The sequence below is a fragment of the Syngnathus leptorhynchus genome, chromosome 1, assembly GCF_054491065.1.
Source record: "Syngnathus leptorhynchus isolate UIUO chromosome 1, UIUO_Slep, whole genome shotgun sequence".
In the NCBI taxonomy this organism is placed as follows: Eukaryota; Metazoa; Chordata; class Actinopteri; order Syngnathiformes; family Syngnathidae; genus Syngnathus; species Syngnathus leptorhynchus.
The window spans coordinates 17,377,844-17,393,552 of NC_141195.1; the positions used below are offsets into that span (position 1 = coordinate 17,377,844).

The 15,709-nt window shown below is 45.7% G+C and overlaps 1 protein-coding gene across 2 annotated transcripts; it reads left to right on the forward strand.

Annotated features, from left to right (window-relative positions):
• Nucleotides 1-743: 743 nt before the first annotated feature.
• Nucleotides 744-15,691, forward strand: agap2 (ArfGAP with GTPase domain, ankyrin repeat and PH domain 2). Of its 2 annotated transcripts, none has more exons than XM_085908668.1 (18): nucleotides 744-1,064; nucleotides 7,637-7,695; nucleotides 8,102-8,189; nucleotides 8,523-8,608; nucleotides 8,679-8,814; nucleotides 9,135-9,269; nucleotides 9,336-9,454; nucleotides 9,812-9,958; nucleotides 10,095-10,169; nucleotides 10,543-10,647; nucleotides 10,824-10,998; nucleotides 11,098-11,208; nucleotides 11,584-11,718; nucleotides 12,311-12,462; nucleotides 12,916-13,006; nucleotides 13,151-13,373; nucleotides 13,489-13,741; nucleotides 13,910-15,691. In XM_085908668.1, the coding sequence occupies exons 1-18, from the start codon at nucleotides 902-904 to the stop codon at nucleotides 14,114-14,116; spliced, it is 2,460 nt and encodes an 819-aa protein (XP_085764794.1). In that variant the 5' UTR covers nucleotides 744-901; the 3' UTR covers nucleotides 14,117-15,691. The 2 variants fall into 2 exon arrangements, with proteins under 2 accessions (XP_085764794.1, XP_085764784.1); XM_085908658.1 differs by lacking the exon at nucleotides 744-1,064 and adding an exon at nucleotides 3,790-5,852.
• Nucleotides 15,692-15,709: the final 18 nt, after the last annotated feature.

Here is a 15,709-nt window from a genome sequence, read left to right on the forward strand (position 1 = left end):
AGTTACTGGTTGAAGCATAACTAATATGTCTCCCTGTTAAATCCCTGTTATTAGAGTTTCAAAGCAAGATTTCAAGATGGGTATTCTTGCCAGAGTTTGACTTTGGAGTTCCAGTTAAGATTTCAAATCGTTGTTTAAAACCAGTTTAAGAGTTTTAAACTAGGGTTAGATTTTCAAGGCACGTGAAGTCTAATTTCAAGACAGGATTAGTATTCCAAAATAAAGGTTTAAAATAAGAAATCAGTGCAAATCGGCTGAGGTTAACGCTTATTCGCATCAGGCACATATAGACACTAGGTGGTGCTCAAGCACCTCCCCTTTGGCTCTGCATGAAAAAAGAATTGCCCTTACAATTTAATTTTTATATATCACAAAAACCTGTCCATAGAACAGGGCTATTTAAATTCAATGTAGCTTCCCCTCACGACTTAGTTGATAATTATAGCATTTTGGATGATGGTATTAACAGAAATAAATGGAGAAATTAATATCAAATAATTTTGTGTTCTTTTTTTTTTGCTCGAGCACCTGCCCCAAAAATATCTTAACTTGCACTGTCACTTCTTCTCGTCTCTATTCCATACACTCAGTAAGCAGTAAACAAGTGCAGGTAGAACAAATATTTGATGGGAAAGGAAGTGAAGATTGTCATCTGTGAGTCATGCTCTCAACTGCAGTACCCTTAAGAGCCGTCAAATTCAACTTGAGAAGGGGAAGTGAGTTCAGTATATCTCAAACCTACAGGAAGGTTTGACGGATGGTGACTTGAAAGGTCTGCAACAAGAACTCGACCCTCTTTTATTTCTGATACCTCTTTGACTCAAACTGATGCAGTGGAAATCGGTTCGATGGGCCCGAGTGAGTCACTGCATCGTTCCTTGTGTTTGCGGCACGTGTAATCATGAGTGGCAACAACAAATTGGTAAATTCGGCCGTGATCAAGGCAGAGGTCAAAAGGTTCGAATCGCTCTACAGTGGCATCAACAGACTTTACAAGCAACTGGAAAGGGTTGATGACTTGCAGCTTCGCTCAGGCCTGAAAGTTTATCTCCGCAGTATAGAAGGTAAGCCGTTCTTTTGCAGTCTTGGTATAAATAATTTTCTGGCCCACATGAATCATTCGCCAAGGAGTCACTCTGATATTTCTTCATTGTTGTTTATCTAGTTTTGTTTCCATCATTAAAAAATACCAAATAAACAACACGTTGATAAACAATTATTGGGAAATGATTTTGCAATCGATTTAAAACTAGATTTTTGTTTGTACAAATTGTATATTTGTATAAATAATTGATAAAATAATCAATTCTAAAAATATTTGATAGTTGCAGCCCTAAAAACAAAAAAAAACTGAAATATGTTCAGAACTTGAGTGGGTAATGCGTATACGACGCATTTGGCTTTGTGAGTTTGATTTGAAAATTTATGAGGTGTTGTGACGGATATCGTCTTCTGCATTTCCTGTTAGCCGTTGTGTCTTCCACCCAAAGTTTCGTTTTTATTCCCCAATGTGAGTAGTAGCGGTATGTTTGAATGCACTGAAGGCTGCAGCAGAAGAGTGGTGAGATGTCTACTTCCTGTCTGCCAATGAGCAACCGCTCTCAAAGCCACTTCCTTTCACACAAATGGGCCTATTTGTGCGACGTTGACGAGTTCTACCTCGTTTCCGCGCAACCTTCACTTCTCATCGCTTCTTGTTAAAATGACGAAAGCCCCCGCAGGCAATTATTGGCTTGTATTGCGACTTTTCTGGTGTCAAGTGTTGGAAGTGATGTCAATGTCAGAAAATGTAAAATAAAAAAATAAAACAGGAGCTAAATCAGGTCATAATAAAACATCTTCCTTGAAGATAACGCTAATTTTCATCTTCACTGAGGTCAAACAAATGAGGTTTTTATTTTTATTTTAATCTACCGTATAACATTTCTCATATTTGCTCCAAGGTCAATAAACTGCCTTGGGGGGGTTGCTCAGCTTTGAGGTCTTTTTAGGTTCTGGCTCATGTTGAAACAATTTCCCTCCGTTTTGGCGTTTGACAACATTCAAGTGAATTTTTGTATAATTAGGCTGGAGCGTTGAGTCTGGATTGAGGATCAAAGCGAGCGGGGGCCTTGATGTCGGAGTTCAGAGTTGACTGATGCTAAAAGGAGAGCTTGCTTCTCCTTTTGGCTGAGCACGACAAATCTGCTCCAGGGAGTGAAATGAAGACGTTGACATGTGTTTGTGAGCACTTAGCATGTGCGAGAAAGGACGAGTGAAGGAGAAACGTGTGCTCACCCGGCGTGACCGCTGCCTTTGGTCATTGTTTGCTGAACAGCAGTTGTGCTTTGGATATGTGACTCTATTTTAGGCTTCTGAATTTCATATTGGATGCTAATAAAACAATTTAGCGTGCTGTGGCCGCCATTGCTGTCTGTCCCCTTGAGCCAAAGGCAGTTGTTGGCTCTTTTGTATTCAGTGTGAGTGGTTATTGGGCGGACTGCGGGAGAGAGGGAAGGAGGAGCATGCAGGCAGAGCAGGTGGACAGTCTGATTGTGATTCTGGCATGTTGCGCATATTCTCGGATATCATATCAGAGCATTTTTGTGAGAGCAATTAACATGGAATTTTGTGTTTAAAGAGTTGGACGCGTTCTTATCGTAGCTACTTTTGCTTGCTCATGATCAAACACTGCGACTAATAACATAAATCTTGCTGTTGTTTTTGTGTTGTGTATGTGACCAGAATTTATTTGTAAATCATCACATGATCATAATGATTAATTTTACTGACATCACAATCAAGTCTGTTTGATTCAGAGCTTTGTGATTGATAGATTCCATATTGCTTACGAATTTACGCCAGGAATGGTACTGACAAAATGACAAGTGCTGCTTCTTTTGAGTGATCGGCTCCACGACGTAATGGATCCTTTCTAATCCCATGCCACACCCCGCCACCAAAAACAATGTTCTATTTTTGGCATGATCAAGGTAACACTGACAGAGTGCCACACAGGGACAACCATGAATGTTATCTCATGGTGATTAGATCCTTAAAGGTGTAAGGATCCTTCTTTGGTCAGAAATGAGGATGAGAGACTGTACGTTATTTCACATCTAAGTAAGTGTGTGATGACAGATAGTATTCTGTGGCCCAACTATTGATGTCCAATATGTTCCCATCCTCCTGCTGAGACCAGAGCTTTCCCACTTCTGCTAATGAACACATGCCGTAGCAGGCAATACGCAACAGATCAATACACTCACAGAAAAGCTCACCCACACACACACACGTAGGGAAGCATTGTGAAGCGGCGTTACAAAATGTACTAATAGAGGAAGGAAGGACACGGAGGAGATGATTGTGCCACCATCGCCAGGAAGATTGTAACACCTTAGCAACAAACAAGCCAAGCCTCCCACTGAGGAGGAGCCACATGCACGAACGCATACACACACACGCACACACACATGCACACGTACGCACAACGACAGACAGCTGAGGACAGATGGATGGTCCTGATAAAATTATTCCTCGGGAAAAAAAAACATCTTGAGTGCCCCCGTTTCCCTCCTCCATCCTTTATTTGCATTCTTGGTTACCAGCCCCTCCTTTTTCCCACTGATATTTTCCACTGTCTCCAATTTCTCCGCTCATTTAGCGCCCCCCCATAGACACCCCACCCCTGCCTCGGCGGCAAGCTGGGAGAAAGATGAAGGGGAGGAGGGGATAGGAGGGATGAGCGGCAAAGAGCAGAAAGCAAGCACAGTCTGCAAGAGAAATCGGCAAAGGAGCAGGATTGTGTGGATTGCAACAAGGAGGGGCATGCGGCTCTTAGCTCTTAGCGTGCCTCAGACTCGTCGGACCTGTGCTACAGCATCTCTGCTGTTCTAAGCCGTGACTCGCCTTGTCTCTTACGTCTTGTCATGCTCAACGCTTCATGCGCTCAAAGGACTCGGGGGACCAGGGAGACTGCGAGAGGGGCGTGATGGCCAGACGCGCTCTGACTCCTTGGTTTACCTCCGTCAGGAATTCTTCTGGCATCTTCTCTCCATCCACCTCAGCCGTAGTCCATGTCCTTCCTGTCTGCCTGCCTGCAGCTGTAAACACACGTGAGGCTTGAGGAATGGCAATGAGAGCTCATGATCCAGATCCCTGGCTGCACTCTACCGTGCTTCTTTGAGGTGACCCTACTGAATATTTAAAGACTTCACCTTTACGGCTGCCATTGATCCCGTGTTGGATGACGTACGAGACGCAGGGCAGTTGTCGTCGTGAACGGAATCATTTTTTTTTGGCGCAAGAAGAGCCGTGGGGAATGAGTAACACATCAGATGGAAGGTGCTAAAAATAAGGTCAATCGAAGTCCGACACGAATGAGGTATTGCGCATGTTAATGAAGATTCATCAGCTTCAGTAGCCACACTCAGGCAGCGGTGTGTTTTCCAGGACTAAAAGAGTTTCAATGACTTGTGTGCCAAAGCGATGGAATGGAATGTGTAGATTCTCTGTGAGTTAAATTAAAACCTCAAACAAAGGATAAGAGAGATTTGGGGAATGGATGAAGCCAACAGTCCCTCTACTGGCGTAAGGAGAAACTTGATCTCCTGTGCAAGTTTTTTGTCTCAGCCGCACCGTCGGATTCTTCCGCACATCGACTCGCCGGCAAACTGTCATTAGTTGACTTCCTAGCGTCTGCTTTGATTCATTTCCTGTGTGTCAACTGAAGCTGGACCCCATGAGCGACAGCGGCGCCCTGCAGCAACGCACCACCTACCTCATCTCCCTCACCTTGGTCAAGGTAGAGGCAGTGGAGGAGAATGGAGGGGAGGTCCAGGGCAGCGCCTCGGAGAGGGACGCCACAGCGAGATCGGGGACCCACTCAGCGGAGAGCCAGGGAGGAGAAGCCAGGGGGAAGGTGGAGACTGAAGCACAGAGTGAAGCTGGAGAAACTCAGGCCCAAACCTTGTGCGCTGAAGCTCCTGTTTTTGTCAAAGGGGTTAAATCACATGAAGTCAAAGATGAAGGGAGGAAACCTCTGAGCAAGTTAAAAGATGACTCATCCTGCGCTGTTGATGCCCCCAGAACTATCTGTGAGAAACCACTGTGCAAACTTTCTATCCCCTTACAACCTGAGAGAGCCATGACTCCAAAGTCGACGGAGGCAGACGCAACTCAAGAAGAAAAGACATATTGCGCCCCTGAAACAAAGCAACCTCGGCCTCCTTTTCTGCCCAATACACCTCCAGCAGAGACCCTTGAACCTGTTCGTACCCCAACCAGAACCAGCCTGCCCATCCGTCCTGTAGGCCAGAGGCCCGTGAGTCTGCTCAAGTCTCACAGCAGCGTGGCCACCCGAGGCCGGGAGTCCAAGGAGGGTCGCGATCGCAGCCCGACCTCGGCGCAGAGTCTGGATCGCAAGGACTGCCGAATGCCCACACGCTCCCCCGGCCCCTGCAGGGCCTCGTGGGCCGAGGCCAGCCGGACCGAAGTATGGAGGGACATGCGGGATGAAGTCCAAGCTGGGATACAGCTGGAGATTGGAGGCGGGGTGGCCGCAATGCTCAGAGACATGCCTCGCAAGGACAGACTTAAGTCAGGTTCAACCTCCCTACCTGTACCTGCTACCCAGGCAAGCAAAGCTCCACGTAAAGGTAAAAGTCGCACGCTGGACAACAGCGACCTGAACAGTCTTTCTGAAGACCTGGCACTGAGCAGGGAGGCCCAGCAGGGTCAGCGGGGCGCCTCGAAAGATAGGAAGATGCTCAAATTCATCAGTGGCATTTTCACAAAGAGCAATTCCGCTTTGGCCGGGTCATCCACAACGACTGCTCCTGTCTTCATTCAGAGGGATTCCAGTGAGGAGGAAGGTAGGTGTCCACTCACACCTTTCATGATAAAGGAACACTGGACACCGGAGACTGACGTACCTGTTTATCTGGGTGCGGTTGGTGTATCTGCAGTACTCTCAAAATGGATGTCCTGAAATAAGCTTTTGTAAATGTGCAAATTCAGACTGATGACAGATGAACTTCTTTCATCCGAGAGCGCACGACGCAATCGTCTTGGACAGTCTTAATCTTATTCCCCTTTGAGCGTGGGCTGATTTCACGCCGCTGGAGGGATAATCTGCTTGCACACATAAAACCAGCGTTCCCAGCATAGCTCTAAATCATATAATGATTCCAAGGCGTGGTGGGGGCGGGGTCGCTGGCGGCACAGATGGGTCTTTCTGCTCGGGGTGATTTTTTTAGCTCATAAAGATATAACGGTCGCATCGGCAAAAAAGCACGAGGCAAAATACCCTCGCCCGCGTCAAGAGGGCTATTAACAGCCAAGAGGGTTTCTTCTGAAGTCCGCCCACTTCATGTGCTGGAAATGGATTTCCCTCCCTCTGTCACATGTTCACTTTCATTCAGTACCGTTTTTATTTGTCAATAGTATTTGAACATTGAGATATCGTTCACAGTTGTGGTTGTATAAGTGAGTGTGTGTGTCTGTTCATTCATTCATTCATTGTGCATTCACACGGTTACACAGGCACATTGTGGATTCACTCAAGTCGTCAGACTACACACACACACACATGAGTACACACACGAGTACACACATGCAGTTTCACCCAGCTAGGGCAGGAGGAAGTGTTGCCATGGCAACCGGCAGGACGGCTGCTGCTGCTACAGAGGCAGAGTCTGATGAAACAGAAGGGTGGAGGAGGAGGGCGATTTGTTGGTGTGTGTGAGTGACACAGGTTTGTCACAAAATCCCTCTCCAAAACAATGAAATGGAAAGATTGGTAGCGTTAAACGTCGACTGGTAAGCTACATGTGGCTGCTAAGTGGATCCCACACGGCTGGTTCGGGCCACAGAGCGTGGGTAATTGGCTTTCTGTGGAAATCTGGGCAGCAGAGCAGTTGAAGAATCACAATGTCTGATCAGTTTTGGCTCGGGATGAAGGACAAAGATGAAGCCAATGTCTATGAATATCTTTTCTCGCCATGCAAGCAGTAAAATGGTGATACCTGGAGCGAGGGCTGAACGATTCTAAGAAAACATCGTATTGCAAGATTTTGATTTAATATGCAATTTTCTTGAATCAAGCTTCAGTATGATTCATAATGTGCAGTAACATGAAAGAAAATGTATTCATACAATTCCAAACGAACGGAGGGATTAGCAATATGGCCTGAAAATCATATCATGTTACAGTATTTCTGATTTGATCATTTTAATGCGGAATAGTACATATTTCTTGTTAAAAGGGAGCAGAAAGCGGAATTTAAGTAAGAGTTAAGAGTCAACTTGGGTTATTGTTAAGTTTCGGCCTCCCAGCACTTGTAGAGCTTGCGTTGAAGCTTTCAAAAAAACAGAGTTCCTTCTCAGGCTTTGTCAGTCCTTTCCCGCACGAGGGGAATAAAGCGGCTAACGAGCAATGTGGCAGCAGAGCTCTGGATCCCCCGTTGTGATAGAAAGGTTACATTCATTTAATGCAGTTGGCCCGGCCACACGTGTACTTATGACACCCAGTCAGGGAGCTCTGATTTATTGCTCACCGCGGGCTGTCCTGATGGCTGCCCTTTAATGATCATGATGAGACTGATGAGGCCTTCGTCATGTCGCTGCCTCCTGACTGTTTTTGTCTCTCTGTCTGCAGTAAACATCGCCAACAGCCAGGAATGGAGCCTGGGCAGACCCATCCCAGAGCTGAGATTGGTGAGGCTTTCGCTGTAAATAAATAAATAAATAAATAAATAAATAAATAAATAAATAAACAAACAAACACACACACACAGTATTTCTTTTAATCAGTGTAAGCACAGTTGCCATCCCTGAACTAGATGATGAACAACAAGAACAGCGTCAATGTCAATAGTGTGAAGAAACTGGCGAACGAAAGCATACTGGCTGAGAGGACAGTTGGAGTGCAAGCGAACAACAGATTGGACGACAAAAAGGAAAAAAAGAAAAGAAGGAAAACATTTGCAAACATCATAAAAACATCAAATGTACTCTAGTATTCTTCTATACGAGACTAAAAAAGTGTATTTGAGGTGATGGATTTGAACAGAGTGAAGTGAAAGCACTGGCTCCTTTTTAATTTTCCGCTCATTTCTCTCAGGGCATTCTGGGAAGTGTGAAAAGTGGCAAGTCGGCCCTGGTGACCAAATACATCACTGGCAGTTATGTTGCTCTTGAGAAACCCGACGGTAAGCGGAACCTGACTTTTAATAGAAATGTGTGAAGAACACAAAACAAAGCAACCGTTTTAAGAGTCACACTGAAGAATTTAAATGACAATATACTTTTCATAACCATCAGTGATAAAAAAAAAATCAAGTTGTAAAAGTAGAAAATATGTTAATACATATTTCTTGAATTTTTTTGGTGTTTTTGTGACCAAAAGTGCAATATGCTTGTTTTTTTTAATCTTGTGTGTTCTGTAACAATCTTTGTAACAAGCCTCTCTCAAACATATTGCATAAGACAGGATGTGTCATTTTCTGACTACACGATGGTGCTTGATGACTTGTCTCGGTCAGGTGGCAGGTATAAAAAGGAGGTGCTAGTGGACGGACAGAGTTATTTATTACTGATCCGAGAGGAAGCCGGGCCACCCGATGCGCAGGTTTGTGGACCGATACACGGCGTTCCTTGATGGACTCAGTCTGCCTCATCTCATTCTCTGCCTCCTTCAGTTCAGCGACTGGGTGGACGCAGTGATTCTGGTGTTCAGTCTGGAAAACGAAGGCAGCTTCCAGGAGCTCTACCAGCTCTACAGCCAGCTCGGCTCGCTGCGCGCGGACGTCCCCGTCATCGTTGTCGGCACTCAAGGTGAGCTCAGCGGTTCCGTGACTCGTACTGGCGGAACAGGTTGAGAACGGCGGGGTGGACGTTAATATTCATGAGGTGAGTGCTTCCCGATTGTCAAGTGAAGGGATCCTTTCGTCAATCGGGACGCATTTCCCTGGTGAGGGCAACCCCTGCTGATCCACTTGCTTTATTTATGATGTTTGTTGAGTCGTAAAAGCGGTTCTCCACTTTGACTACATCAGCGGCAGGGAGGACATTACCCAATCAGACAGGAATCTTCTCACTCTGTTATGTTCCAGTAAATAAATGTTTTGGGGAAATGCCAATATCTTTGTGTTTAGATAAAATCAGCAGCAGCAACCCACGTGTGATCGAGGACCAAAGAGCCCGCCAGTTGTGTATCGACGTGCGTCACTCGCTCTTCTACGAGACCTGCGCCACCTACGGTTTCAATGTCGATCGAGTATTCTTAGAGGGTGAGGATACGACGAGAAACGACTGAGTCATCACCACCCAAAAATTCACTCGCTTCTCTTCTCCAGCTGCCCAGAAAATTGTCGCTCAGAAGAAGCAGGCTGCGCTGCAGGCCTGCAAGTCTCTCCCCAACTCTCCCAGTCACTCCGGAAGCTCCACGCCGGGTTCGGCCTCCTTCCCTGGACAGGTTGGAGAACCCCATAGCGCTGTGTCCTGCCCACTCATTTTTTTGTGGTTTCCCAAACTGCTAAAGTCCACAAGTGGTCAATCTATGGCAACTAGTTTTGCTGTGATTGGAAATTTAAATGATGGTGAACCCTGAGTGGTGATCTATTTTTAGAACTGGCCTAAATGTGGTCCTTGGGACTGACCAGTTAGCATTGAAGACTTTGGGTAACCGCAAGGACCATTGGTCCCTTTCACACCGCCTTCCTGCTGTCTGAGACTTTGTCTCTCTGACGCAGGAGTTGTTTTACATTTCACATTCAGCGTCTTCATTCTCATCATGTCATCACCCGCCGCACCCTGTGACCTTTCCTCTCAGGTCACTAATGGCGTTAGTGGCGGCTACGCTTGCTCCCTCCCCTCCACCCCCATGCTCGGTCACAGAGAGCTGAGGGTGGCGCACGGGGAGGGGGGCGGCAGCTCTCGTTCCCTGAAGAGCATCCCTCGAAGACCCTCGCTCTTCAAGGTCAGTTGTGTTCGCGCCCGCTGCCATCTCACAACTTTGTCGTCATTTCACGCCACCACTTGTTCCACTTGTTGTCCAGTTGGCACGTTTTGAGTAGGTCACACATACTCCGCCTGTTGTTGGGTTTTTCTTCTAGAACCGGGACTCTGAAAGGAGAGTTGCTGATGCCAAAGGAGACACGAGCGGCACTCGGGCCATCCCTATCAAACAGGTTGGAGCCAACCACAATAAAAAAATTTAAAAAAAATGGAAGAAAATGTTTGCTTTCATATTCCAAAAATATGTTTCTCAAATTTGGACTTTCAATTGTCATTCAGTGTGATTTGGAAAGTTGGTCTATACAGGTGAGCGATTGGCTGGTGACCAATCCAGGATGTACCTCGCCTTTTATAGCCCTGCAAAATGGAGTGATGAAAAGTGAAAAACGCCAGATTTTTTTCTTTTCAAGTTGCAGATGAAATGACCAAATCAGATGAAATCACGATGTCACGTTAGCTTTTCTATTAATAACGTCCTTTGTGCTGTTGCTGCGGGACAGTTTTCACTGAAGACATTGCCTACTTTAGCTTGTTGTGTTTCCACAGAGCATCCTGTGGAAAAGAAGTGGCAGCTCCTTGAACAAGGAGTGGAAGAAGAAATACGTCACTCTATCCAAAAACGGAACGCTGTGCTACCACTCCAGCTCCAGCGTAAGAAGACACCATCGATAACAGAGCATTGACGTTTCTCTCACGTTTAGCTTCACCTTTCATACGTTTTCCATACACGGCTTAGATTATAATTTTGAAGCTTTATTGTTGAAACACAGCACATGCCCAAAACAAAGAACAGGTGAAGCGGATGAGTAAGATGTTGTGGATTTCAGGACTACATGCAGAATGTGCACGGGAAGGAAATCGATCTGCTGCGCGTGACCGTGAAGGTCCCGGGAAAACGTCCTCCGAGAGCCGTGGCGCCCGTGCCCTCGCCTGTGCCTCCTGCCTCATCTGGCGTCAACGGGCTCAGTAAAGAGCTGGCAGCTGCTGAAAGCACCAGCACAGGTACCAAACAAGCCAAAAGCATCCCAGAACCTGGAAATCCTAATTTGAGAAGCCCTGTTGTAGATGTATGTCTAAATAGAATTTCTGTCTGTGTGTCAGTGCCTCAGTTGTGTCCTTCCACCCTTTCTGTCCTCGATGACCGCTCTGCCGGAGGAGAGCGAGGCCTTCAGCGCTGCGTCTCGTCTTTGTCCACCAAAGCACAAAGCGTCGGTACGAACTCATTCTAAAGGCGCTCTGAGGCCGCAGCACTCACAAAACGCACTTAAGTAGAAGTACAAATAAATTGCATATGAATTTATATATTTTTGTGATTGGTGATGACTCACTGGAAAACTTGTTCCACAGTTAATACGACCTAGAATTGAAAAGAAATGCATTCACTCTATTTATTTATGAAATTCGCCGAGGTAGCCAAGAGAAGATAGGCAGCGAGCTTGGGAGGTTGAAAAAAAAACTATATTGACAACGTAAACAGTAAAAAGTACATACTGTAATCTATTTTCAAAGGTTGAGTACAAGAAAAAGGTCTTCAGAGTAGTACTGCAAATTGATCTGTGATTTGATTGCCTTTGCCCAAACTGTTAGATGCCCTTGAGGGGGCGTCCGGACCATTTTCTGGAAAAGATGCTGGCCAATCCTCTCCCATGAGTGACCGCAAGAAGAACAGGAGGAAGAAAAGCATGAATCAAAAAGGAGACGCGGCCGTCGGACAGGCCGAAGGTAATAATAAAGCTCTCCATGAGGGAAAGTTATCCTTTTGCATAAACGGACAAAAATCTCACTGCTGATGGAATGTTCTGCGAATTTCACACATGTTCTCTAAATTGTCTTTAGTTGTGATTGTGTGTTTGCCCTGCGATTGGTTTGTTCAGGTTGTACCTGACACCTTGACCCAAAGTCAGTTGCAGCCCAAAAAAAGAATCTTCTCTGCCTTGAATGAATTCTTGAATTAAATGTGACTTTCTCTGAACATGTTTTCTCAGGCTATTTTTAACATCTGCGCTTTCTTTCTTTCTTTGCTTTGTCTTCTGCTTCTCTGTGCTTGTCTCTCGCTCTGCAGCCAAGCGCAAAATGTGGAAGTTAAAGAGCTTTGGTAGCTTGAGAAACATTAACAGGACAGGTAACATTTGCGCTCACATTTGCTCTGTTTGACTGACATTTTCATCGCCAATCCTGGTCGTCTTCATTTGTCTCGTTTGTCACAGCGATGTGGGCTTTCTTGCCTCCGTTTGATGTCAGCATGCCGTTTCTCTTCCTGGCTCGCTCAAAATGGATGACCGAGGCTATCGCAATCGCATTGTTTGTCTTTCAGATGAAGAAAACGCCGACTTTATCGTGGTGTCCTTTAACGGACAGACGTGGCACTTTGAGGCTCCCAGTCTGGAGGAGAGGGACTCGTGGGTGTCGGCCATCGAGAGTCAAATCTTGGCCAGCCTGCAATCGTGTGAGAGTGGCAGAAACAAGGTATACACATGACTTAATTGAAAAGGGAAATGAGCACAATCTGTACAAACTGGAAACGATTCTTTCGAGACCCATCTTGTGTGTTTTTTTAACATACGAGCGGTGAATTTTGTGCTTTGACTTGTGAGCGGAAAGGTAAGTTACGAGTATTGTACACAACAAGCGGCAATTGGGAAGATGAGAGGCATCAAGCTGTAGATGAGAGGCGTCAAGCTGTTTGTTGCCGCCCCTCACATGAGGTTTACTATTTAACTAAACATAAAACAGAGAAATTACACTCTGTGGGCCCTTTTTCGTGCCCAGCCCAAATCTGGCACAAAGTACAAGCTAACTGTGCGCATGCTTGGAGTCTTTCTTCTTTTGTTATTTTCGGAGAAGAGCGCATTTGCACTGTTGTGAAAGTGTGTGTGTGTGTGTGTGTGTGTGTGTGTGTGTGTGTGTGTGTGTTTGTAGGCACGACGCAGCAGCCAGAGCGAGGCAGTAGCATTGCAGGCCATCCGTAACACCAAAGGCAACAACCTGTGTGTGGATTGTGAAGCCCCAAGTAAGTGGTCGTATGCATCTCGAGCTGCAATCCAACATTTAGTAAGATAAATTCATGCTTGATTGGAATTCTTTATTTGATGGTAAAAATATGAGAACCCCATGTAGACACAATCACAACTTTGATGTTGTTCCTTCTCCAAAGACCCTACTTGGGCTAGTCTCAACCTGGGCGCACTGATTTGCATCGAGTGTTCGGGAATCCATCGGAATCTGGGCACCCACCTGTCTCGGGTGCGCTCGCTGGACCTGGACGACTGGCCCGGAGAGCTCACGCAAGTGCTGTCCGCCATTGGGAACTACACGGCTAACAGCATCTGGGAGGGTCGCACTCTTGGCAGGGCCAAGCCCACGCCCAATGCTTCACGGTGGGTTCACGCTCAGAATATTTTCTGGGGGAGGAAAGGGCGGTTTGGAAATTACATTTATAACCCGCTGTATTCTATGTCAGTGAGTTCTTTATTGTTTTGTTTTGTTTTAAAGCGAGGAGAGAGAGTCGTGGATTCGTGCCAAGTACGAACAGCGGGCGTTTGTACCGCCACTCCAGCCGCGTACGGACGAAAATATGCCGGCACGGCTGCTTTCGGCGGTGACCGAGCGAGACCTGGCGCGCCTCCTGCTGCTGCTCGCACACAGCAGCAAGGAGGCCATCAACGCTCAGCCGCCCCCCGCCGGCACGGCCCTGCACGCTGCCTGTCAGCTCGGCGACGTGGTTATGACGCAACTGCTCATCTGGGTGCGTTTTTTTCTTCTTCTCATATCCCAAAATGTCCTCTCGTAGCAAATACGGTACACTTGAATTCAGAACATGGTGGTTTTGTTGTTGTGGTGTGACGATATCAAATTGATCAGAAATGAGCTTTTTCCGGGTACACATCAGACCGTGTCATTTCTCCACCTGCAGTACGGAATCGATGTGAAAGCGAGGGACCACCAAGGCCAAACAGCCATGATGATAGCCAGAAAAGGCGGAAGCAAAGGCTGCATTGATATTTTGCTCCAACACGGCTGCTCCAATGAGACTTCCCCCGTCGTCGCCACACCCGTCCTCTCCCGCCGCTCCAGCACCGCCAGCCTGGGTCGAAGCAGTCCCAGGAAACACGTTCCGTAGCCTGGCCGTGGACGCTGACCTCCTCCTGACCGCTGGAGTTTGGGAACTGTTGTCAAACTTTTAACACACATGAGTGATGGAGTATTATGCAGAGGTGGGGGACGCAACTCACATGACTTGACACAAGTCAGATTTAACTCACCAATTTTAGGACATCCGACGATCTTGGCTAAAAAGGATGAAAAGCTCGACTTTGACTCTTATTGACCTAGATTTGAACTGCGTGTTTACATTGGAAGATGCACAAATTTTAAGATAGTGTGTCACTTGTTTTGCTCTTGAAAGAAAATTTATTCGTGTGTGTGTGTGTTCCACACCAACTTGGCACTCTCGTGAGCTATGATGACGCCACTTCATAGCGCTGGTGTCATGTTTATTTGAGAAGACAATAAAGCAATAAATTTAAAATTCCAAGATAAGAGACATAAGAGCTATGACAATGTACAAATAAGTTAGCTCTGTTAACCTCACAGTTTAGCCTCCTAATAGTTGGTCAAAAAAGCTTCATGTCCATTTATTGTCAAATTAAGAAGACTGCAAAGAAATAGACAATGCTGACACTGATTTTGGAAGAATAAAAAAAACTATGTGAATGTGTTAGCACGGTAGCTACCAAGCCAGATACAGGTGACTAATGTGCTAATATTTGTTGTGACTGAGCATTATTGTGGGACTTGTTTAAATCAATTTGTGACTTGCTGGAAATTTAGTGAGGACTTCACTTGAGTTGCTTTATATTTACCTGGGACTTGCTTAAAACTCGAAGGCTAAAACTTGTGATGACTTGCACATTTGTGACTTCCTCCCGCCTCTGGTTTAAGTCAAATGTCTCAGAAGACTGAGCAACATATCTAACCATTTGAAGCAAGCAATATTCATTCCATGTATAATATCGGGGAGATGCCGACTTCAGTAGACTCTTTGTAGCGGACTTGTGTTCGACTTCCTCCAGAACAAGTGCAATAAAACGGCAGGCGGTGTGTGCTCGTGCTGAGGAGACGATCTGTTCATGTATTCATGTCAGCTGAGGAAACGTTTCTTCCATTGTTTTAACAAACAAGAGCAAAGCTAGGAGATGTCTGCCTGTTGTGTGCCTGTTGCCTCCCTTTGACGGTGGCCTTGGCCTTGAGAAGCGCCTGAGGTCATTTGGTAGTTCTTCTCCAAGACGGAATACTTGGGAAAACATGAAATGTGTCAATGTATGTTTCTGTTACTGCTCCAACATAAGGTGTTTTAATATACTGTAATTAAACCTATACTACATTCTCTGTAACAAAGACACAATGGAAACCAATCAATCCGTTTTGTAAATGATTTCTTAAATGCTCTTTTTAAAAGGCACCTGTTCTTTTTTTTCATTGTCTCCATAATTTTATGACAACATCCATGTTATGTAATAAAATGTCATTTGGGATAATGACTGAAGGTGAGGAGAGGCGATTCCATGATTGATATCCTGTTCCTGTTGTGTAGGTCTACTCCATGAGTTTACTGTTACGAATGAAGCGTATGTTATTTCTGACACTTGGTGGGTCGTGCGAATCCCAGTATTAAATAAACTTTTTTTTAAAATGTTGTTTTGTGTTAATAACT